Genomic DNA, 23,382 nt, shown 5'->3' with positions numbered 1-23,382 from the left:
AATTTGAGTTTTTCATGGGAACTGGCGACAGAGAGACGACACTGTGGTGCCTGCCGGCCAGGGCATAATCAGCTGTAGATCAGGTGTCTGTCTTTTCTCTGGAAACGTACCAGACCCAGACCCAGACCTAGAAACAGGAATAGGAATAGGACACGTTTGTTTAAATTTGAAGCATTTATTTGTATTGAATCACACTATCAATTAGATTAGGCATATTTTAATATACTCGAATATAAAAGGTAAGGTATAAAGCATAGTTTTCAGAAAAACTCCAAATAAAAACCGTCATCACAATGAACTAATTTTAAATGATCACATACGGAACATAATGAAATCATAAATCACAACTCCAGACCGGCATTTGGAATACACATTCTTTTTATATTCCATCTTATTAAACTCTAAGAACTTGCACGAGTCTGAAAGGAACTTACAGTAAGGGTACAGTATATCGAATTCTTTATCAAATAAGGAAACTCAAACAAGGCGAAATGGCGGGTTGCGTATGGGGATCTTGAATCCTTGCTAAGCTTATACAAACGACATATCGATACTCGTATTTCACGTATTTTTGGTAAGCACATCTAGAATTTGAAGCTAGGTAAATCAATTTCAAATGGATCCACGTGCTATATAGTTTTATAGTTGTACATATAAATATATATATATAGTATGTATTGGGGGTAGGAATCTATTTATGTTATGTTAGTGGTGTATGATCTACTTCTCGGGAATGGGTCGCAGTGTGGCTTTATCAACGTTAGGGCTCGGTGGTACCAGCGCCGTCTCCAGCTCGGGTATAACCAAGTCGGGTATGGGGTCGCGCCAGTAGTTGAAGTTGGAGAATTCAGTGGCGGCCTCGTCGAGCTTCACCGGGGGAAATAGCTGATCCACAATGTACGTCATGCTGCAGTATCTGGAAGAACACGTGTCAGAGAGACGGATCGGATGAGTGGGGTAACTATGATAGAGCTACTGCTGCAGGAGCCCCCAAGCAGTTGGTAAAGGGTGATCGAGAGGGTGACTTTGTGCGCCTCCCAAGAGTATGCAACACGCATGGGAGCATGGGAGCGTGATCGGGCGCCTCAGCCTGTGCTACGATTTATAGATATTGCAATTACGTGCCCGCCTGGGCTAGGCGTGTGTACAAATGAACAATATATGTACATATTCCTGATCTCCATCGAAATACGGAGCCTTGGTGCACCTAAAACTCATGCCACATTTCGCGCAATCGATTCGAAGCCACCAAAAACAAATGTTTCCATCACAGCGAACATATTGATATCGTTTATTGGGTATATGGCTATAGATATAGTAGGATAGGACTATATCCAAAAGGTACTTTTCGTTCCGCTCTTCTTCCTTAAAGCTAAACATTTAGGCCTGCTGCTGCTGAGCAAAATACTTTCAAAACTTACGACTGGCCCGAGAGCTTCGCCCCCCGGCACTACTACACAACAAACATGGGACACGGACACTCCTAATAGCTCTCTCAGAAAACTCTTATCACAATTCATTCATCATCATTTCATTCCAGCTGCCCACAACCTTCTAAGAAGGACTAGGGCAGGGTTCTGGTTATGGTTACATGGTCTAGGAATCCAGCCACGTTAGGTTGCCGTGTGAGGGCAGCAAGGCCACTTCGTTCTTGGTCGACACACGGCGGCTTCGCATAATGATGATGTCATCTGCCAACTGCTCGGCAAAATCATCATCGTAATCATCATCGTCGTCATCGTCACTCAGATCGGGCTCTGCATCCACATCGTAGTCATCGCTAAACTGTAGTTCGTCCTCCAACTCGTCGTCGTCGAACACATCCGTGCGGTACTCGTACTCATCATTGTGGGTGAGCAGGGGAAAGTACTCGTCGACTTCTAGCGACTGATTGATGTAGCCACTGTATAAATTTGACAACCGAAAAATGCTTGAATCGATCGATTGATTGATTGATTGATTGATTGAGTAAAGTGCGGCTGAGAAGGAGGAGGAGGAGGGCAGTATAATGAATACAACACTACACAGTCAGGAGAGGAGGAGAGGAGGATACATTCAAACGCGTGTGGAGATCTTGAGGCGACACCTGGCGGTACATGATGGAGTTAATACGATCGATTGGCTTTTGGTTATCGTTATCGTGATTATCGCTTGCATTATCGAATGTGTGGCATGAGTTTTTCAGTTATCAGTTATGGGGAAAACACCGGAACCATATATGTGTATGTACATATGCAGATACATGGGAGATACAAGCTAACAGATACAGATCTGGAGTCCGCCCGCTACTTACGAGGATTGGAATGTTTGGGTCAGTTCGTGCTTCAGCTCGCCCTTGGTGTTGATGGTGAAGATGCGCATTATAGGAATGCCCACAGCCCGATAGGCCCAGACATCCTGCAAATAGATCAAATGGTGGGGTCAGCTGCCACTGACACTGATGGGGCTCCATGCACTTACATTGATCCGGTTGCCGTAGCCGGCGTAGAAGGGCTCTTTTTCGGGGAAGAGATCCCGAATGTCCGACAGGCAAGCGATCTTGAACTGCTCCGGCTTCTTCTCGATAACCTCGCGATGGAATGCCGATATCAGGGAGGTGGGATTCAGCAACAGCGGCCCATCGGGCAGCTTCACATTACCCTGCCTGATCGAGCGCAGATACTCGCGTGTCAGTCGGGACTGGCCGATGGCACGGGCCGACAGGTAAAGCAGCTTATAGCCGTTCTGCTCGATCTTCGAGAACAACTGTGCCACTCCCAGTTGTGCCCAGTCCTTGCCGACCATCGGTAATATATGGCCCAGCACATCGGACCTGGTAATGGTCCCATCAATGTCCGAGATCACCACCTTGTCGTTGTGCTTCCAGCGGTACAAGTAGCACTTGCAGCGCGACGTTCCCTGGTATGCAGTCGTCACGCTGAACTCGATCTCGTTTGTGCCCTCTTTAAGGTTTAGTTTTTTCTGCGAATGGAGGAAGACGGTTAAGAGTCTGCTATGACGCTCGGGCGTAACTCGGGTTCTTACAATGGCTGCCGAGCTAAGGCGCAGGGATTTCTTGTAGCGCTCCTTGGGTTCATCGCTCTTGTTTGTGGCGCTAGTGAGCTCCTCGAGGTTGTCGACCAGCGCCGAGGTGTTCTCGGCATTCTCTGCTAGAGAGTCGCTCTTGCTTGGCGTCGGCTCGCTATTGTCCGTGGGGGAGAGTGGTCGTGATGTCTGCGTGGCTACAGCTGCAGCATTATCACCATCTGAGGGAAAGGAGAATACAAATTCCAATTCCACGGTCAGTAGGGGGGCTTCAGGCTCTTACCTTTCTCGTCTTTGCTGGGGGCTAAGTCGTGGCTGACACGGTTAGGCGCCACATCCTGTGGGCGCCTCCAGCTCCACCAGTAGCGCTTTGTTTGACCCGCAGGCCCGGCCTGGGCAGCTTCGGGCATTTCAGGCATTTCCGGCTTACCGCCCTCGTCAGTTTGCGTCATGAGCTGTTCAATGGCATCCTGAGGAGCAGAGCAGAACAGAGTGGAGTGGGAGAAACATTAGCAGAGCAAGGAGCAAGAGCAGGAGACTCACACAAAAGAGGCTGGACAGTGAGACTTACTTCGGTTAGTGGCTTCTGGAAGGCAATCATTGTCATTACAATGGGGCATGCTGCCGTCCAGGGGTAGTATTTGCCATTTAAACGTACGACTAGGTTTGGCGATGAGAACAGACTGGGGTTTGCGCATACCTGCTCGGGCATGGCACGGCACGGCATAGGCACAGGCACAGGCATTGGCATTGGCAATTCGTATGAGGGCATGGCATGGGTAAAGATGTAAAGACTTGTTAAACGATGCAACAGGCAATGAGGCGGTGCAGGTGCAGGTGCAGCAGTGATGTGCAGCGTAGTCGAACACAGAGCACAACGGAGATACTTACGTCCGGGTAGCTGACCAGATGACGGTCAAAGTCCTCCTCCGAGGGGGGTCCTCCGTGCTCTGGCATGCCAGTCATGGACATGGCCACAAAGTCCAAATATCTGCAACACAAAAAGAAGGCATCCAATTAGTCTCTGAACGAGTTTCCTTAGCGGAAAACTCCTACTTTTTGTCACGCTGCTGTTTGTTTTCATCAAAGTCCGAGTCCATACTCTTCTGACCCTCCTCCAGGGAGCTGGGCGAGTGTGGCAGGCTGGTGCCGTTGCCGCTCTCCCGATCTTCCTCCAGGATCGTGGCTGTCGAGCCCTCCTTCAACTTGGAACTGGGAAAATAGAGGGCCGCCATCTCCGGATCCATGGATTCATTCAAGTCGGATAGATATATGTCTCCCGCCTCGTTGCCGACCTCTTTGCGCAGCCGATTGGCCTTCTTCATGAAGCTAAACACGTTGCTGAGCATCGATTGTCGATCAACCTGCTGTGCATCGGCTTCATTGATCGACTCCGTTTTGGCCTGGTCGGGCAGTTCGCCCCAATTCCAATTGGCAGCGGTCTGGTCGAATTGGCGCTGATCCCGTGCCCGTATCGTTGTCTCCAGCTCGCTATCGCTCTGAAAGGGGCTGGGGGGACGGTTGGTAGCGCCGCCCGATGGCCCAGTGATCTCTGTATCGCTGAAGAAGTACATATCCAGGTCTAGACGCTGCTTCGCCGTTGGGTTTGCGATTGCCTTGGGCTCGTCGCCCTTCGCGCTGTCGATCCCGGTGTGGGCCGTGAGCAGTGAGGCTGAGGGAAGCTCGTCGTTGGATGAGGAGTTGGCCGAGTTGTTGGCGGCGATGATCGCCACGGCGGTGGCGGGGGCGGTGGCATCGCCCTCATCAATGTTGTCCACTGTCGCCACGCCCTCCTTGGTGGTGGTGACGTCGCCGCCGGCAGCGCTACCCACAGAACTGCTCGAGGAGTTTTTCCGCTGTGCATTCTTCTTCATCTGCGTCTTCTTGCGCCGCTTCTTGGTCTTGCTCTTGGACACATCTTTGGCGACCTCGCTGGCCGCCACCGAAGACACGGTAATATCGGCTTTGGGCTGCTCCTTTTCCTTTTCCTTCTCCTTTTCCACTTCCTCCCCCGCCTCGGGCTGCCTATCTTTTTCCAGCTCTGCTTCTGCTGGCTTCTTCTCGCTCTTCTCCTGGAAGAGCTCCTCGTGCTCCGCCCACTCCTGACGTATCTTCTGTGTGGTGAACTCCTTGAGCTTCTCACTCAGATTGCGCCGCTCCAGTGTATTGTCCGTGTGCCTTTTCGGGATTACAAGAGATCAAATGGTTATTTTGGTCTGCTCAACGGGATGCCAAGGATGCGGAAAGCACTTGTCTACCTGCGCTTCGTGTAGTCAGAGGCCTGATTCTCGAAATGATTGCCATCTGCGGCCGCTTCCTTGGGCTCCTCCTTGGAGAAGTCAATGGAGTTGCGTCGCGGCAGCGGCAAGGGAATCTGCAGCTCCTCGCTAGCGTTTCTAAAATGGGTTGGCAAATGAATCTAGCGCTGGTGGGAATCTGCCGTGGGCTTTGGGCTTCACTTACTTGTCGGCTGTCACACCGCTGATGTCCTCCATGGTGTCGTTGCCGTGCTCCCGCAGATTCATGAAGCTCAAGGGTATGGGCGATGTGGCCAGATTCGCTGGCAGCTCATCGTCGTCATCCTCGAGGCATTCCTCCACAAAGAAGGCTTCGCCGGCGTCGCCCAACTTCATCTGAATGTCCACGGGGGCGCCATTGATTTCGATATCCACCTGTGGAGAGGCCATGCCATCGATTGTCTTATTTCCAGTTCCAGAGTTCAAATATTTGCGATCTACTTACCACCTTCTCGCGACTGCGCAGCACACCCATCTTGCCGAAGCGCACATGGAAGGGCGAGCACTGGAACTCCCCGTCCTTCTGCTCCACCACGATCACATCGATGGCCCCCGTCAAGGTTGCCGCATTGATCTCGCTGTAGAAGTCCCGAAAGTTGCTAAAGACGCGCGCCAGGCTGTTCATCTTTGATCTGATTTGGTTTCCTTTCCGTTCCTTTTGGGTGATTAGACTGATTTGGCAATTCCTCGTTCTCCTCCCCTTTCTTTGTGGTTGGCCTTGTTCTAATCTTTTTGTCTAATCGCAATCGCACCTAAGAATGTGTTGCTGCTGCTGTTTTAGTGTGTTCCCTGTAGAGTTTTATATGGGGGCCATTTTTATTGGAAGGCGGTCAAATACGCCGCTTCTTGGCGGTAGACTTTGCACACTAAACTCTCGCTGAATTGCGGCAACTGTAAATGGCATTGCAAGATTGAAAATATGAGTAATCTGCACCGCATATTTCTGACATTTGTTCCCCCGTTGGCAACGCGTTCACAGTGCCTTTTGAAAATAGACAAATTGCATCAGAGTGCAAGTGCATCCCGTCCTTTGGCTGTTGAAACCGCAACAATGCCCACAGAAACAGAAGAACTTTTGCATTCAATTATTTTTAGCTTTTTTTTTGTCTTTGTTTCTGCTTAAAGTGCTCAAAGTCAAGGCGTGTTTGAATGGATAGGGGGTGGATGGGTGGTAATGGGAAGGCAAACATACAAAAGCCACATCCCGCCATCCACAGGGGTGCTGCATGCGCGAGGTGGAGGGGACAGCACAGCCTTTGTTTAATCATGTATTGCGAGGCAAGTTCAAGGTAGGACCCCGACGACCGACCGCTATTATTGCGCCATCTGTGGCAAAACTATTTATGATTACCGATTTATGAGTGTTCGTTCGTTCCCATCGAATTGGTGTTGTAAAAGCCCCTCTTATCAGCTGTGGTCACCTAACATATTCCAGTATTCCAGTGAGTGGCGTGATAAAACATGGAGTAAGTAGCGTCAGAGCAGGGTAGGGTCCCCACCTCTGCTCCATGTGTTCCTGCGTGTGTATTAATCATAGCACAGCACGGAAAACATCATGCGACGTACACATCACATCGAATAAATGAATCTACGTTCACACAAGAAGCAATGAGCGAAAATAGCGAGACACTCAAGCACGGGAATGGAGTTCAATGTCCATCAAGCCAACCGAACAGAACATTTGAACAATGGTTGTACTTTCCAGCTAACAATCTGGCAAAGATTAATGCCAAATCAGAATGATAAGCGAAATTCCATTTTCAAAAATGCTACTTCTTATGCATATACTCGATTTTGAGCTGTGCTCCCGAATCACTGGATGCGAGAGCAGAGATCACAGCCGATCACGCCATCTGGCACGCGTTGTGGGCCCTGCCTCACTTTCACCTGCGAAACTGCAGAGCAAAGCCAAACAACATTCGATGGAAATGGAAAGAAGCCCAAGGAAAACGCATCCCGAAGCACCTTAATTACACAATTTTTAGAGAGAATCGGGCGGGGGGGCTATAACAAAACTTTAACAGAAATGTAGCAGACAAAGGCCAAGGCACTCATTCGTTATCCATTCAGAGAACGGACGACAAAGGAGTCGCGTTTCGACTCTGACACAGCTCTGACTCAATTCCAGAAGATAAAGAAGTTTCAAATGCAGTACGAGATATTGCAACTTTTGAAAGCTCGCGTGGTTTTTTTTTCTGTTTGAAACTGATCAAATCGCACTGCCAGCGGTAATCACATGCCCAGAGTTCAGTGTTTATTTGAGTTATATTATTTGTAGGGGTCTGGTCTGGGGTTCTGTTGAGTCACGATCAAAGTCCAGAAAACACTCGGAGGAAATCAGAAGGCAAGCGAAAGAGACGCGCGCGAGCAAACAAAAACAAACGCGGGGCCCAAAGTCTTATAGAATAGAGGTGCTTGCTTGCCAAGAATTCTGTGGCCGACCCGAATGCAGACGTATGTTCAACGTTCTCGAAGCCATCTCTAGTATAATGGAAATTTTATTTCACTTATTCGCTACACATGTCATATGCAGTGCGCCACTACACTACACTACCTTGCTTTCGATGTGTATGAAATATTTTATTATGGTTTCAGTTCAGTTTTCAGCAGCAGCAGCAGTGTGTTTGTTGAGGTGCCCTTGAAAACACTAGCGAGAAACTATCACAAGTCTCACTCTGTTTCCTCCAGCACTCGACTCTTTGGCGTTCACTTGACAGACAATACAATAATCGTGTGTTTCTTGTATTTTCACAATGTTTTTGGTGGTGTTCTCTGCTGCTGTACTGTTGTTCCGTGTAGTTGCTTTTGGGTTTAGTTGTTTTTAGTTGTTGCTCCGACGACTGCTGGGGCAGAACTGAGCGACGAAAAAGTTAAACTAATCGAATTAAGTACCTGTTTGTGGAGGGGCCATCGAGAGCGAGAGAGAGAGAGCAGTGTTATTTAAGAGCAAAAGCTCGCCGTGGGGGCAAAAACAAAACAGGTAAAACCGGAAAGTCATGTAACTTGTAGTTGTTGCTATGGCTATGCACAAGCACATATATGTATGTATATATAAGTATATAAAGCAGCTGCTTTATTCACTCTCCCTCATCTCTCTCTCATGTCTGACTTGCTGCTCTTTCTCTCTCTCTCTTCGTCTCGTTTCCCTCGACTTAATAACTGTGCTTATCAGCTGCTCGGTCGCAGCTGTTCATGTTTTGGCATTTTGTTGTTGCTATTGTTGCAATCGAAAGAGCTTTTTCTGCATGTGTTCTCGTAATTCACTCGTAAACAAATTAAAGCGTGTCGTTTTTCGGGTGATCTGGTGATGTACGTCCCTTCCAGTTGTTTACAGGGTACCACACCACCACACTATTACCTTGATCTCCGATTATACAGGAAATGTTCCACTTATACGATTTATACAATCGTTGAGCAATAGAATTCGACTACTAATGAGTCCACGAAACAGCGCGGCCGGCCCATGGTCAAAGCATGTTTAAAAAGAAAAGAAGAACCATCCATTCGTCACCGTTTCGGACCGTGGAATATTTTCACAGAGTGTCCGTCTGTCCGTCCTGGCCGTCTAAAAAATTGCTGATGTGTGCCAACAAATGATGGACCACGCCTACGAGGCGCAAAGGCTCATGCTTGTATTTATGAATAAAAGAATATATGTAATTTTAAAATGTTTAAACGAATCCAAAAATCAATACTACAAAAACTGATAAATAAAGCCAAGAGGAAGGTGATTTTTCATAATTTAAATAATTTAAATTTATTCATAAAACGAAACGATTAAATGATAAAACTACTGAATATATAGTAATTAAACGTAAGGTATGCAAAAAATATGTACATTGAAGAAACTTGTACAAAAAATTTACTATAGATAGCTCCGACCTTCCCTTCCTTCGTCTAAAGGAATATAAATAATAAATACTTTATCGTGATACAAATACAAAATAATTGGCAAAGGCAGACAACACATGCAGGCTATATGGATATGATATAGTAACTCAGTTTTAATCAAAACATATTTTAATGATAATAGCAATAGTTAAGAACAACAGAAAAGGCTCTTCTGCATGGGCTTGGCTTGGGCTCTTAGTTTCTCTAATGGTTTCTGTGTGTTTTCTTTTTATTGGTTCCTAAACAAGTCAATAGTCAATATAAAATGCATGCGCACAGTTCCCGATTCCCAACCTTCGGGTCGGGCCGGCCCCTACTTGGGGCTGGTCGTGGACTTGCGGCGGGCATCCGTTATAGCACCCCAGAGCTCGATGATGAAGTCGTCGGTGAAGCCAAAGGACTCGAGGTCTGAGTTGTCAATGGACTCGGCAAAGTCCATTGAGTTGGACTTTTTGTCGCCCAAATCCCAGATCTGCGACGCCAGCTCCGTGTCGTTGATGCCCATGAAGGACTCGAGCAGATTATTGATGGCATCGATCCCGGCCACCGTGGCCTCGTCGAACTTTGGCTCGATCTGTGCATTTCCGTTGGCCTTGAAACGGAGCGTCTCCTTGCCACTGCCGTAGTTTCGTCCACCGCCGGCGCTGCCCGTGGCCCGGGACTGGCTGCGCGGCCCAATGCCCTGGAAACCGCTCCGCACGGGCTCCACCAGCCGCAGCGTGAAGGTATCGCCCGTGGGAATGTCCTTGAGCATGCGAGCCACCTCGTAGTGCCGCTTGCCCACCATATTCTGGCCATCAAGCTTCTCGATGTGATCGCCCACACAGATGTGCTCGATGCGGTCGATGATCGAGTCCTCCTTGATGCGCTTGATGAAGGCGTAGCCGGCCCCATTGTCGGTGATGGTCAGCCCGAGGGCCTCCTGCGACTTGACAATCTCGATCTCCTTCGGCCGGCCCTTGCGGTGGGCGAATATGAAATCATCCAGCCCTATCTGGCCCCCCAACAGCCGGGCCATGTCCACCTTGTGCGAGTTGAGCGTACAGAAAAGAATGTCCTTCTCCGAGATGTCGAAACACTCGGCGATCTTCTGGTACAGCTCCCGCACGCTCGAGAAGTCGTGGATGAGCCCCGTGGGGCTGCCGTGGGCCAGCTGGCAGTGGAACACCAGTGGGGGCTTCGAGTAGTCGGGACTGCTGTTATTGTTGTTGTTGTTATTGTTGTTCTGAATGGTGGCGGGTCCGCCAGAGGCACGCCCCTTCCCCCCATCACTGTTGTTGCTGTTCTGTGAGGCATTATCTGCGGCAGATCCCGGCTTGGTGGTTTTCCTCGTGAAGAGTGGCATGACTGGTGGTGGTCCCGGTCCTGGTTGTTCCGAAATGTCTGCGATTTTATTGTTTTGTATGATCCTCTGGCATGTACAGAATCGAGTCCTTGTATCCTTGTATCCTGTTACCTTGCTCTTGGATCTGTGTGCGTAGAAAAAGGTGTGGAATCTCTTGGGATTAGGCGGATTAGGATTCAATGCTTGTTTGTAGTATGTAGTTGATGCTATATTCTGATGTGAGTAGTAGTAGTAGTTGTTGTTGTTTTTGTTGCAGGTTGTTTACAGGTGGTTAGTCAAAGTGATTGGGCGACGTTTATACAAAGTGCACACTGTACAGTAAAGTACCTATAACCATAGCCAAATATATTTATGTATGTACATTGTAGGTGTTTATCTAATCGGTGTACTCAAAAGTCGTAAATTTCAAACAGGAAACGTGCCTTGGAGCGATGAATCAGAGGTCGTCCCACAAGGGTTAACATCTGCACTGTTTCGCTGATTGATCTATTAGCAATCATTAGAAGACAGCTTATCGCTCGTTTAAAATATTAAATTAGTCACACGAAAAGTGATTACACTTTGAGGTTATGTTATGCACGAGAGGCAAAGCAACGAAAAAGCTTAACAGCTGCTGCTGCTGCTCTCTCTTTCTCTCTCTCTCTCTCTATTAAATTAGGCACAAACGGCAACGGTAATTAATCACTGGAATTAAGAGTCAAATTTGGAATATTACCCAGCCTGTAACACGCAGCAGCAGCAGAAACGGCGGACAATCACATTGGAATTGAACACATTTATATCACACAAACTATTTCAGTATTTGAGTATTTTTTGTTTGGTTCTTTCCAGCGATAAGATTGACAAATGCCTGATAAGACAACGGCAAAGATAAGGGATATATTGTATGTTTGTGACGACTCTTTATCGGTCTGCAAAACGTCCGCCCGTAGTAGTCCGTCAAAGTGTACTGAACCTGCAGTGAAATGCCATGCCATCAGCTGGAAGCGACCATCATCACTCACGCCAATCGTTGGCCTGCAGCACACTCCACTCTCTCACTCTCTCTCTCTCTCTCTCTGTCTATCCCCCTTACCACTTCCGCTCAATAGGCGCAATGTCTGTCTGTCGCCCTCATGAAGATGAGGAGTGGAGTTCATGAACCTTCCGCCCTCTGGATGCCTCTGGACTCCAGTGCGTATGGTGTGCCCCACTTGTACGTACGTACACGCTTCTGTCGCGTCCAAATCCAAATCCAGATGCAGCTCCAGCTCCAGGATATATACAGATACACTGATAATTTTGATAAACCAATGAAAAATCCCAAAAATATATAGGCTCAGGTTAATCTAAATGATAGTGAAAGGCATTCTTTGATTTGCTTTTTGTACAGGGAGATTGCTTGCTGTAGTGTATGGTTTATGAACCCAACAGAGCACATCTGTCCAATCTAAGGAAAAACAACTTGAGACGAGCCCCTTAATTGATATGTATCTCCATTGCCACATACATACATATAAGCGCACACATACAAATGTATACTCGGAGACGAGAGCGGTGATCATTCTGTAATATATGTATGTTATTCATGAGCAAAACAACTATTTCTAGCTGCGAGCCGAGTGGATAGATAGAAAGATAACCCACCGCCGGCACCAAGGTCGAAATAGTTGAGAGCGCGTGAGTCGCTCGCGCCTTAGCCAATCCGATCTGATTCTGAATGGTTCGGAGCAAGAATAAATAGAAATACTCATAGTTTCAGATACATATTGATGTATACCGTATACCGGTGAAACGATTTACGCAGTACCCTCGCATAAAGCCATTCAGCATATAAACTTGTGCGGAAGTGACCAGGGGAGGGCCGGCAGGCAGGCAGGCAGGCCCCCTTCGATGAGCAAAAACCGGTGCGGAGCTGTGCGATCAATGCTCTCTTCTCTCAAGTTGCGATTAGCGGAAAAAAGTTTATGCGAAATTCAACAAATTGTTTAACAAAAAGCCAACGCATCGATAACGAGCTACAAAAAATATTTATATGGCCAGAGGTATCATAAATTAAGCGACCAGGGCCATTAGTCGGAAGGGAAATTCCACATTAAGGGTATCGATCTCTCCTCATAAGCTGTTGGACCGCCCAATCCGCCCGTTGGATAGTTTTCTCTCTGGCGATTTCATAATTGTGGGTTAATTGTTTTGCTTTGAATAAAGCGTAAACAACTAAATACGCTTCCGCGTCGCCGGCTGTTTGTGCCCCCCCCTCCCCACCGAGTAACAGTAGCTGTTGTTCTATTCCAACTTGTTTACCCGCCTCTGATTGGTGGCCGGCGTGGGGCTCGACGCTGCTCCCCCGCCCCGAGTGTTGTGGTAGCATATTCATATATGTATGTACATGCTATACATAGAAGATCTGTAATTTGCAGTAAACAAAGAATAAATGCATTTTTTTCAGGCTACAGAAGAACGTGCGCTTCAAAATAACAACAGCCAACGATAATTTCGATTCTGTTTTGTATTTTTCTTCCAAGGCTTAAGTAATTTTTAGTTTTTTCTTTCTTAATGAACTTTTACGAAAACAAAGCCATTAAAACATTTACACAATCGAGTAGGCGACGAGTGTGGTGGAATTGGATAGCGATAGAGGGTTGTTATTGTGTTTTTATTATATTCTACTGCTGTCGTATGGAGGGGGGGATGCTCTGATATCAGCGGAAATCCAGAGCCAGCAATCAATATAATGCAACTTTGTCAACTGGCTAATTAGTTATGGAAATAAACAACTTTAAGTCGCTTTATAGCACCTACTCTAAAGATATTTGGGTAAAACGGGTAAGGTAAGCTTTGGTTGGGATATCTTGAAAAATAAATGAAGGAATGCCTAGTTATCTAATCTTGGTGGTGTCGAAAACAACAAGGAATGGTCTATCCTGCACCTCTGGAAATATAAGGGGAGACTGGTGTGTGCTGGAAATAATAATATTCCATATTGACAGATTTCAAATTTCATTTAAACTGAAATTTGACTACCAACATATTTATTTATTAATTTCATTCCGTGGCTAAATGCATTTTGCTATGGTATTTACGGCTGTACCTTCTAAAATTAGAACATTGAAATGTACCTACAATCTATTATATTCATTCCCAAAAGATGTGATGTCGATATTTGGGGAACCTTGGAAACACAAAGGTTGGGCACTTCTTTTCCAATGTTTATGGAATCAACAAACTTTGAGATTTCAAACCCAAAACATAAGTCCATGAACCCATCAAGAGAGCACAAACTAAAGAGAAACGAGCTTTACAGTTTAAGAGAGCCTCTCTTCACAAAGAGCAGAGTTTATAAAAGCTCTATTTAAAGCTCCCAAAAGCTTAGGAGAGGGGGAGAGGGAATGTGTCACTGGGGATCGCGCATTTCGTTGACTAGGTCAATTTTTGCGGCTCCACAAAATTCGCCGGCAACGCTGCTGAAGGGGTGGGGGAGGGGAAGAGGGAGGGAGAGATCCAGCGGACTTATGATCTTTGGAAACGGTGAAATTTAATTCCAAAAGTCAACATTTTGTGGGCAAAGCAGAAAATTGAGCTGATGCAAAATGAGGGGGAATATTGGGGGGAGACAAAGCAAATGTTGGAGATACATACATACATACCTATCCATCTGTATGTATATGAGTGCTAGTTTTCGTGGAAGATATATGTATGTACATATGTAAAGTGAAAGTTCTCTTGGGTGGACACTCATTGGCAGATCACTTACATAAGTAAGATAGCCTTTATTGTACTCGTGTACAAAAATCACAATATCCACTGATGACCCAGATTATACGACACTGATAATAGTACAAGTAAATACGGTCAAAAGACCGTATTAGTGCTACTGTACAATATATAAATATGTGCACCGAAAACTATAATTTATGCATCGTTTTTTAGTTTATCATTAACAGACACGATTTACACGATTTTTTGTAGTTTGTAGTTTTAGTTTTTAGGTACTCGTAAACTCCACTGCATTATTCATACTTTTCTGATATTTGTAAGGTTTTTCTGTACCGAAAAAAAAGCAAACCCAATGTCGAATCATTCGGTCGATGGTGGTGTTGCTCGTGATCCAGTGCACTGAACTCGGCTCAGGTTCATTTGCATTGCAGCCCTATAGCACTGTGCCTGCGCGGTCGTATCGAATCACCCTTTATGTGGAGCACCAGCGCTAGCGCCTAGAGAGCATATCAAAACGCCAGTGGGGGGGGACACGGGCAGCACACCGAAATAACAATGGACACATGCAGAGACCACACAAGACACACATACACTCAAAATACTGGAGAAGTTTTGAAAACATTTAACCGTTTCACCTCGCTGAACCCCGGGCACGAATGAGCAAATTAAGCAAACGAATTATAGCCACTCCAAAAAAAGAGAAAAAAAAAGATCCGTAGCCAAGTCTGTTTTGGGCTAAAATTACCAAACACGGCAGCACCTTTCAACTTAATCTCTTGGCAAAATTCCTTTAAAAGATATGAGATGAAATGAGCAGATTAATATATTTAATAATTGAATTCAACGGAGATTTTTTCCAAGTACGAGTAGTACATATGTATGATCCCCTACTTATAGGAAAAGCGTAATTGCAGTGATATTGCACATATGATTGCGCATAAGAAACGTAAAGAGCGGGCCATAAAAAGCACAGTTAAACTGATTACGAACATGACACGACAATGGCAGTCGGCAGTCGGCAGTCGGCATGGCAACCCCTGGCTGGCTCCGCTCTGGCTCTGACTGCAACAATGAAGCCGATTCTTGGCGTTGTGCTGCCGCTTTTCATAAAATACCCGGCGTATTGAAATGTCACGCAAGCAATTTACATAAATGGAGTAGCTTCCGCTTGAAGAGCGGAGAGAAGCAGCAACAACAATGAGACACCGATGCATCAGGGGAGAATAGTAGGAGAGAGCCTATGCGATTTGCACGTACGAAAACAACTGTTACGAGGCGAGGAATGGAACGGCAAAAGGTAACCCAGCAATGGGCCAATGGACGGCAATGGAAAAGAGAGAGAGAGAGAGAGGGGGGAGAGGTACAGATGGAACTAGAAGGAGAGGACTTCGCTAGATCCAAACAATTTCCGAGCTGCTCTCACGAACTTAACGACTCCAAAATCTTCTTCTGCCAAAACTGTTAAGCCACAAAACCTTGCTTTGCATTTGCATTTCTTTTCGTTCGGAGCCCACTGACCAACTTCACGGTTTGTTAACAATTTAATGTGCCTACAAATTGCCCAAGTCTTGAGTTTCTTTGGTCATGCTTGGCTCTTTCGTCGCCCCCACTGCCAAAGAACCTGAGAATTTGTCTGGGAGGAAAACTCAATGCGTAGAGGCACGTGCTCCGTGCTCTTGGCCAGCGTTCGCTAGGAGTTGAGCAGCATAGCAAACAATCAAAAGTTGTAATAAATACTACTTTGCTTTGCGTGTTGGCTGCGAAAATGAAATGCCCAGCAACTGTGTGAAATTTTTCTCTTTATAATCGTTATTATTTTATGGCATCCCATCACGGTCTCGCTGCGCAAGCAGTATTTTGTAATTTTACCTTTCCTTCATTTCGATGTTGGAAAATCAATTTGGCCGTGAAATTGGGAAGGCACCAAAACGTGCTTTTTGCACCCCAACAAAAGGGAATTTTTTTTTGCGGCGACGCAGTTGTTGAAGACAGCCGGCACCCTGAAAGGACCAAGACCCAACCTCAATCTGCAGTAGGTACTCGTACAAACATACATATGTATGTTGCCCAGCATAAACAAGAATCTGAATGAACTTGAGGCAGGGAATGGCCAAAACATTGTTTTGGGAGCATGTCTGTTACATAGGAATAAATTATGTGTGTATATGGTATATTTTCGGGTTGGTCTGATGTATGAAATCATTTCCGCTTTCCATGAGGTTCTCCTAATGTAGAGCATGACATGACATAAGTGGGGTGTGGTTGTGGTGCCCATAGGCTGTGGAAAACACTTGTCCGTCAACGACTAAAGTTAATAATTAACTGCCAAACGTGACACGCCCTGACGGGGGGAGAGCTGTTGTACAGCAGCTGCTAAAAATCGATAAGCTACCGAAACTGCAACGATTTCTGGACTGCCCTTTCCCAGAGGTTTATAAATAAAAGGAAATTGCAGAACCTAATTACATGTTAAATGAGCTGTGTGTGTGTGGGGGAGAGGGGGAAATCACATGACTACTTCTTACACAAAAGATGGGAAAATATAAGCCCAGACACCAAGCACCTTTCACTTTATTTGTTTACTGCTAAAAAATATGTTAGGCAAATGAATGAATGCCAAAGATGCTGATGCTGCTGTTGCCACAATGGAAAATAGTAAAGAAACGAAACCAATTTGTATGTATAAGCCACCACGCACCACCACCAAGCAGAGATGGAGACAAGAGACAGCCCAGACCAGATCAGACGTCAATATCGAAAGTTGGTTGCAATACGCACCTGCTGCCGCTACTGATGCTGATGCTCCTCCTCTCAGGCTGCACTTTACTGCGTATATCAATTCGCCAATAATCGTTTTGGCTGGTGCCTGGTGCCGTAGTTGTAGGTTTTCCGAATTCCACTTGACTTTGACTCTCCTGGGCGCGCGAGAAAGCACCGCTAATGAGCGAGGAAAGCGGACGTACCCGTATCAGACACTCAGAGCCCAGACCAGGTTGTTGTTGCTGCTGCTGCTGCTGCTCGCACACACACACACACACACAAAACAATTTGTTCTTTTTTTAACACGTTATTGAATCTCTTTCACCGAACCAACTGGTTTTTAGTGCTCGCTAAATACATACACATTACCAACCACTTTCCAGGGTTCTTCTCTTTTATTTCGCAAGTCAAACGACTATTTCCGCTCTACCAAAACACTCCAGATTTTTGTGATTTTCCACTACACAATGTTGCTAATCACGCGTTATTTATTTAAAACTTCCAGGCGTTTTAAATGACAGAGCGGCTTAGGCGGAAATTTGAGCGCGGTGTCAGCTGATTTGCGATGACAACAAGCTTGCGTATTAGAGAAATTTGAGCGCGGTGCAGGTCCCTCAGAAATATACCGAGCTACGTCACAAATTTCAAAATATACCGTAAATATACTGACGAATTATTTGTCCAAGTCCATCATATTCCTAGTTTTTGATGTTCGGTTGAATAATACTAGCTAGCCAAGACCCGCAGTTCAGAACTCATAATTTGATTCGATTTATAAATCAATTTCCTACAAGACTGGTTAAGTTTAAGTTTTCATCTTTGTTGCATTGCTGATAAAATAGGGTTTAAACAAAATCGGTGCACAACGATTTCCACAAAATTCATTTTCTTACATGGTAACTACACGTTAGCTACACAATCTCTGCAAATGAACTACATTTTAATGTAATTAACAATGTTTTTTCAAATAAGAGCAAGTGAAAAAAATTTCCGTTATCCACGTTTTGACATGCCTTTTTCCGAAATTTTTGAATAAATTAATATTTTGATGGCAAACGATCAGGAATTCGATGCTGATCGCGAATTAGTATTCGATTTGGAGTGGGACATGGCTCTAAATGGCATTTCTACACGGTTTCTACATTGGTGCATTGGGCAAGAGGGTGAATCCATAAAGCGTCTTAAAATGTGCTGGAAAATACTATTAAAAGTATGAAATTTGCAAGTTGTGTGAGCTAGACGTGGTGGTAAGAAAATCAGTGTGACGACTCTCAGAAATATACCAAAATATATACCGCTGACACAAACGAACTTAGCCCACTTAAACCCCCCCCTATTTAAACAGTTCAACGATTTGTGGTAAATGGGGGAAAATATTGTAAATGTTTCTTTCCTCTGATCTTAAAAAGACTTCGCTAAAATTATTCCATGACTACAATGGATTAAAATTTCTCCGTCAAAGATTGCGCTCCATGTGCCCACATCCAAACATAGTCCTCAGAGAAACACTGGCAATTCCCAGTGCCCGCCATAAGTCCTTTTTGGAATAGTTTCAAGCATTTAAAAAGTCGTGTCTAAAGAAAAGGGGATCTCTCGATATACCCTATACAACGAGAATTTAGTTCGAGGTCTCATGTTGTTTTGTGGGTTTCGGTTTCAGGTGTAGTTGGTTAGAGTATTAATTAGTCAAGATCAGGTGGAAATCGAAGCGAAGTGGCCAAAGATTATATAGAGAAAGATGAAGTGAAGTAAAGCAAGAGTTACACACAGGTGAGACGCACACGCAGATCAGTGCAGAATGAAATACAATAGTGCGACAGTGGACATTCCCTAATTTATTGTAACAATTCTCCTTTTAAAAGGTTGGGTAAGGAACGGTAGCACATGTACATTTAATAAAAGTAAAGTTTCGTTTCCATTCTATTTCCGAACGGTGTAGGCATTGAAAATCTCAATCCAGTAGCCGTCGGGATCCTTGATGAAGGCCAATCCCTTCATGCGGCCATCGTCTGGTTTCTTCACGAACTCTACTCCCTGTTCCTCGAATCTGTAGGGCTTGCATGGTTAGACAAAGTTTTGAAATCTAATGAAATGATTGTTTACCGCTTGCAGGCAGCATAGACATCAGGAACCATCAGTCCAATGTGTCCAAAGCCACGGGGTTCGCTGTTGCCGTTGTGATAGATCTGCTTCAAGTCATTTTCAGTGCCCCAGTTGCTATAATTATAGAAAGACATGTACACTCCCTCATCTACAGCACATACGGAACACTTACTGGGTCAACTCAATGGTTGCCTTGCGGCTCAACGCCCAGCTCCTGCGCTCCTTGGGATCCTTGGGTATGTCGTCGGCACTCTCATAGCTGCAGTTGAGTAATATGAAAAGTAATTGTCATTGTAGATGTCCGATAGGGGAGCTAGACACTTAGATAAGCGAGTGACGTCTGGTCTGCCAGACGTATTTCCACTTAACCTACCCCATGAAATACAAAGAAAACATGGACTCGGGGAAGTCCAATTTCGCCAGCAATGTCATGCCTAGGACGCCCGTATAGAAGGGAAGCGACTTCCGGGGGTCCTTAATGCGATACATGGTTTGTTGGAACAGGAATTCCTATATAGAATATCGCAATGACGCATGTTAATGGATTTCACTCGATCGGCCTTTTTCTGCAATGTCTTGGTTTACCTCTGTTGCCTTATCCGGCTTTTTGCACAAGGCTTCCGCCTCGGCATTGCTTATGCCTGTGACATCACCCATTTCGTAGTTTTTCAATTAAAATCGCACCTGTTGACAACAAAAATTTTTATCTTTTTGCACAAGGCTTCCGCCGAAGAAGTATACCGAAATATACTGTCTCATTTTTAAGAATATACCGTAAATATACCGATGAAGAAACAAACTTAAACTCCCTTTATTTAAACAGGATAACAACTTCAGCTATGCTGCGGAAATAATATTGATAATAATTCCTTTAATTCCTCTTTACATACAAAACATACAAGCCATAATTTCCGTGGATAGTATTTTAATACCCACTGGCCGACAATAGGTTAATCGTTTTATATCCATGATCGGAAATCCTTGATTTTGATATTCGATTTAATATCACTAGCTGGCTAGGACTTCCATACCTGAACACATAATTTTATCCGATTTATACATCAATTTCCTTCAAGATTGAAAAGGTCAAACAAATAAAACGTAAGTGGATAATTTATTTTCTATTGCTAAATAAGAGTCTCAGCTCTGCCTACATAATTTGATGCCATTGATGAATAAATTTTCTACAAGATTAACTACTCTTAAGTACTCCTTTTTATTTTATTGTATTGTAAAACAAGGTTTAATAGACTTGAAACAATACAAAATGAAGAGAGCAGAAACTGGTGGTGGTAGCGATAGTTTCCAGTTTCCAGATAGTCCAGTTCTGAGGGCGAAGCGCCATCTATCGGAATTCTATGGCGGTTTCAAAGTGTAGCATGATATAGGCGGAGCAGGGATACGTTACTGGGGATATAAGGAATATAATAGAAAAAGATAGACTTATTAGTGATGTTGCGAAGGGATGAATAGAAGTGAAGAAAATAAGAAAGCGTGGATTAAGGTAAAGAAGTCATAGTGTGTGGCGTATGTGTAAAAGCGGTCCACTCGAATAGGGTTTTATTCATAGCCTGGTCCGGAATACAGGTACCGGAACCGGGATAGAGAATTTCCTGTTTTTGTGCTTTGTGTTTAAGTTGTTTCGGGAGAGTGTGAGGTAATGTAGTAAAACAATCACATGGAAAAATCGTACGTTCGCGACCAGTACTTAATTAAATTTAAAAACACCAATAGAGATAATTTATTTTACGTTTTACTAGATTAACCCAACATTGATGCACCCCATCTCTTGTACTAAACATAATGCTTACAAAATTCTATCGAATCGAAAAAAATTTGGTGAAAATTACCTATCTTGTTGTATATAAAAAGCGTACGTTCGCGCCCCGCGGATTTGCCCAAATATAAATAATCTAAGAGAAATCAGATATTAGTACGATTTGAATTTGATTTCGTTTCACAGTTTCTTCGTTTTCACCTTTAATCATCATCAGTTTCAGGAATCCCCCAGATTGAGGTATGCAATGTAAATTCAGTTTTCTTTTAAAAATATACATATTTATTAGTAATATTATCAATTTCAATTGCTGGGCTTACGCTGATTTGAAGTTTTATAAAAGACTAAACATATGTATCAATAAACAAGGTAAACACTAGATATAACGGTAAAGAAACATAAAAAATTGGAATCAACGTGTCCACTGAATATTAATGTTAAGAAATTGGTTCTGCGTTCATCGTGGGAGCAAGCGTAAATTAAGGGATCTCATCCAATCAGCCAATTGACTTCATTCAGGTCACCACATCTCCATCGTTCCCATGGCGAATTAGTGTGTGATCGTCGGCGAGATCCTCGTCCTCATTGTTCTCCAGTTGCTTTTGCCGCTTCAGACGCAGCTCGAATACCTCGCTGATGGCGTCGCGAAAGCAGATGAAGTTGTAATCAATGACGCCCTGCCGATTGAAGTTCTCCTCGCGCAGTATGCAGACCAAGGCCAGGAACTTGTTCACCTCTCGCAGATAGAGTATCGTGTTGTTATTCAGCTTTATGAGACTAGAGCTGCCGCTGTCAAAGGCGGTTTCCTCCGAGCTGTAATGGTCAGAGGCATATATCACCGACAAATGGAAATTTATCGAGGGCTTACCTGTATATACTGGACAGGTCAATCACCACATCGATCATGTCGCAGCACAGCTCATAGGCTTGCATATCCACAGGTGAAGAGTCCGTTGCAATATAGATTTTAGAAACCACATCAAAGAGAAAGGCTTTCTCAATTCCAGAGTTCTGCAAATTGTTGTTGGATAAATAGTAGGTAAGTGGCTCGACAAAGTACAGAAATGACAAACCGGTATGAAGATGTTGAGAAGGTTCTCTAGCGTCGGCAGCTGGGGAATTAGTTTCTGCACCACCTTGGAAAAGGCCTCGAAGATCGAGTGATCGTATATGGAGGTTAGATGGAAGCTCAGATGTATCTGGTTGAGACCCGCCTCGCTTAGGTCGTCTGATGACCGCTGATGTATATCTCGTTGCGATTCCATTTTTGAATCATCGCTTATTCCGTCAACCTGCGGGTGGAGTGGCAGTGGGAATTAAGCAGCTGTCTTGATAAGCAGCAGCCGTATCTGAACTCACTTTGTGTATGAAAACCTCGAACTTGATTCGCTGGTTCACTTTGTAAGCCTTTATCACTGTGTTTTTGAACTTGGTTAGGGCCTCGTTGTAGTCATCCTTGGCATCAATGACAAACACTAGGGCGCCGCAACCACCAAAGATCATGTCCGAGTCGAAGGTGGGCTCAATGAAATCGATTTGGCCAGGAAAGTCCCAAATTTGAAACTGCACAAAGCTGGAATTGTTGATGTCGTCCTTGACGATCTTGCTTGTCGATTCGAGGAAGAGCGTCTCATTGGGCGACATTTTGTGGAACACAACCTTTTGAATTGAACTCTTGCCGGATCTGCGCAGTCCCATGAGTAAAATACGCGGCTTCGTTTCGCTGCTGCCCGTCGAATTGGGCTCCATTTCTAGACCATCCTGGTTGTAGGTCCCATATCCGAAATCCTTCGGGAATGTATCTGCTGGGTAGTCGTCGTCGTCGTAACTCTGTTGATATGCAAATCAGTCATGCTTTGCTTGATTGGAATGGAATGGGGAAAAGAAAAGCGTGTGATGGGCGGAGGCTGCTGCGGCACCAACACTAATATGGGTTCTTTGTTTACTTGCCATTGTGATAGCTAGGCTCGTATCCCGTCGTCTCGTCTTTAGTTACTTGGGCGCCAACTTGATTGGAGACTGCGCTTGTATCCAACGTTATTCCGACTAACTAGTTTAGTTTACTTAATTTTTCGTATTACAAGTTTCTTATCGGAATAAAAGTGTGTTCACATCGGCAATCAGCTGATTCGGAAAATTATTGTATCGATGAGTCGATAGAAATCAGCTGCTAGTTGCTAGCAATTCCGCTTTGCCACCATGTCTACCTCACACACCTTGCATAATTTTGAGTATTTTCTAGAGTATTCCAGTATTTCTTAAGACTCGTTGTTGACTCACCTCGTTGTGCCAATCGAAACATGTAGAAATCGTGGAATCACACTTTCACCTGCAGGTGTCGCCTTTGGTAATTACATAAATATGTAGTTGATATGTAGAGAATGCGTAACTATCGTGTAGTTGACATGTAGAAACATCAGAACATTCTTATTGACCTTCTATGTTTAAATATTATTTTATAAACAAGCGAATAAAGATGAGAACTTAGA

The 23,382-nt window shown here is 44.7% G+C and overlaps 4 protein-coding genes across 13 annotated transcripts; all 4 read right to left on the bottom strand.

Moving 5' to 3' along the window:
* Positions 1–201: 201 nt before the first annotated feature.
* Positions 202–17,168, bottom strand: Lpin (phosphatidate phosphatase LPIN). 6 transcript variants are annotated; one of them, XM_015184339.2, is made up of 12 exons: positions 17,032–17,168; positions 5,767–6,212; positions 5,488–5,696; positions 5,283–5,420; positions 4,081–5,202; positions 3,916–4,015; positions 3,596–3,724; positions 3,308–3,494; positions 3,025–3,245; positions 2,461–2,961; positions 2,294–2,397; positions 1,262–1,903 (listed from the first exon to the last, which is right to left on the bottom strand). In XM_015184339.2, exons 2-12 carry the CDS (start codon positions 5,944–5,946, stop codon positions 1,597–1,599), a joined length of 3,198 nt encoding a protein of 1,065 aa, XP_015039825.2. In that variant the 5' UTR covers positions 5,947–6,212; positions 17,032–17,168; the 3' UTR covers positions 1,262–1,596. The 6 variants fall into 6 exon arrangements, with proteins under 6 accessions (XP_033234643.1, XP_033234641.1, XP_015039825.2 ...); XM_015184338.2 differs by lacking the exon at positions 17,032–17,168 and adding an exon at positions 8,680–8,966; XM_001360875.4 differs by lacking the exon at positions 17,032–17,168 and adding an exon at positions 7,876–8,198.
* Positions 9,302–17,161, bottom strand: kermit (PDZ domain-containing protein GIPC-like protein kermit). 5 transcript variants are annotated; one of them, XM_015184345.2, is made up of 2 exons: positions 17,032–17,161; positions 9,302–10,681 (listed from the first exon to the last, which is right to left on the bottom strand). In XM_015184345.2, exon 2 carries the CDS (start codon positions 10,555–10,557, stop codon positions 9,526–9,528), a length of 1,032 nt encoding a protein of 343 aa, XP_015039831.1. In that variant the 5' UTR covers positions 10,558–10,681; positions 17,032–17,161; the 3' UTR covers positions 9,302–9,525. The 5 variants fall into 5 exon arrangements, with proteins under 5 accessions (XP_015039831.1, XP_015039829.1, XP_015039830.1 ...); XM_015184343.2 differs by lacking the exon at positions 17,032–17,161 and adding an exon at positions 11,765–11,909; XM_015184344.2 differs by lacking the exon at positions 17,032–17,161 and adding an exon at positions 11,761–11,901.
* A 1,660-nt stretch (positions 17,169–18,828) lies between the features above and the next one.
* Positions 18,829–19,862, bottom strand: Glo1 (Glyoxalase 1). The gene is made up of 5 exons (XM_002138460.3): positions 19,702–19,862; positions 19,490–19,626; positions 19,289–19,375; positions 19,117–19,230; positions 18,829–19,060 (listed from the first exon to the last, which is right to left on the bottom strand). Exons 1-5 carry the CDS (start codon positions 19,771–19,773, stop codon positions 18,934–18,936), a joined length of 537 nt encoding a protein of 178 aa, XP_002138496.1. The 5' UTR covers positions 19,774–19,862; the 3' UTR covers positions 18,829–18,933.
* Positions 19,863–21,204: 1,342 nt separating this feature from the next.
* RagC-D (Ras-related GTP binding C/D) lies at positions 21,205–23,039 on the bottom strand. Its single transcript, XM_001360873.4, has 5 exons — positions 22,844–23,039; positions 22,253–22,723; positions 21,967–22,185; positions 21,762–21,904; positions 21,205–21,706 (listed from the first exon to the last, which is right to left on the bottom strand). Exons 1-5 carry the CDS (start codon positions 22,844–22,846, stop codon positions 21,409–21,411), a joined length of 1,134 nt encoding a protein of 377 aa, XP_001360910.3. The 5' UTR covers positions 22,847–23,039; the 3' UTR covers positions 21,205–21,408.
* Between the last annotated feature and the right edge of the window lie 343 nt (positions 23,040–23,382).

This window comes from Drosophila pseudoobscura, chromosome 3 (assembly GCF_009870125.1).
Source record: "Drosophila pseudoobscura strain MV-25-SWS-2005 chromosome 3, UCI_Dpse_MV25, whole genome shotgun sequence".
NCBI lineage: Eukaryota > Metazoa > Arthropoda > Insecta > Diptera > Drosophilidae > Drosophila > Drosophila pseudoobscura.
This window is presented reverse-complemented; position numbering and strand designations above follow the sequence as displayed.

What these genes read in the sequence shown, in the direction of transcription:
- RagC-D (XM_001360873.4), bottom strand. An exon ending in TTCTCAACATCTTCATACCG is followed by an intron (nt 21,905 to 21,966) that starts GTTTGTCATTTC and finishes AACAATTTGCAG; the next exon opens with AACTCTGGAATTGAGAAAGC. An exon ending in GACCTGTCCAGTATATACAG is followed by an intron (nt 21,707 to 21,761) that starts GTAAGCCCTCGA and finishes TGACCATTACAG; the next exon opens with CTCGGAGGAAACCGCCTTTG.
- Lpin (XM_015184339.2), bottom strand. Translation starts at nt 5,946, where the DNA reads ATGAACAGCCTGGCGCGCGTCTTTAGCAACTTTCGGGACTTCTACAGC. An exon ending in TCCAGAAGCCACTAACCGAA is followed by an intron (nt 3,495 to 3,595) that starts GTAAGTCTCACT and finishes TCTGCTCCTCAG; the next exon opens with GATGCCATTGAACAGCTCAT. An exon ending in CCCCAGCAAAGACGAGAAAG is followed by an intron (nt 3,246 to 3,307) that starts GTAAGAGCCTGA and finishes CCTTTCCCTCAG; the next exon opens with ATGGTGATAATGCTGCAGCT.
- kermit (XM_015184345.2), bottom strand. Translation starts at nt 10,557, where the DNA reads ATGCCACTCTTCACGAGGAAAACCACCAAGCCGGGATCTGCCGCAGAT.
- Glo1 (XM_002138460.3), bottom strand. Translation starts at nt 19,773, where the DNA reads ATGGGTGATGTCACAGGCATAAGCAATGCCGAGGCGGAAGCCTTGTGC. An exon ending in AGCCGGATAAGGCAACAGAG is followed by an intron (nt 19,627 to 19,701) that starts GTAAACCAAGAC and finishes TATTCTATATAG; the next exon opens with GAATTCCTGTTCCAACAAAC. An exon ending in GCAACCATTGAGTTGACCCA is followed by an intron (nt 19,231 to 19,288) that starts GTAAGTGTTCCG and finishes CTATAATTATAG; the next exon opens with CAACTGGGGCACTGAAAATG.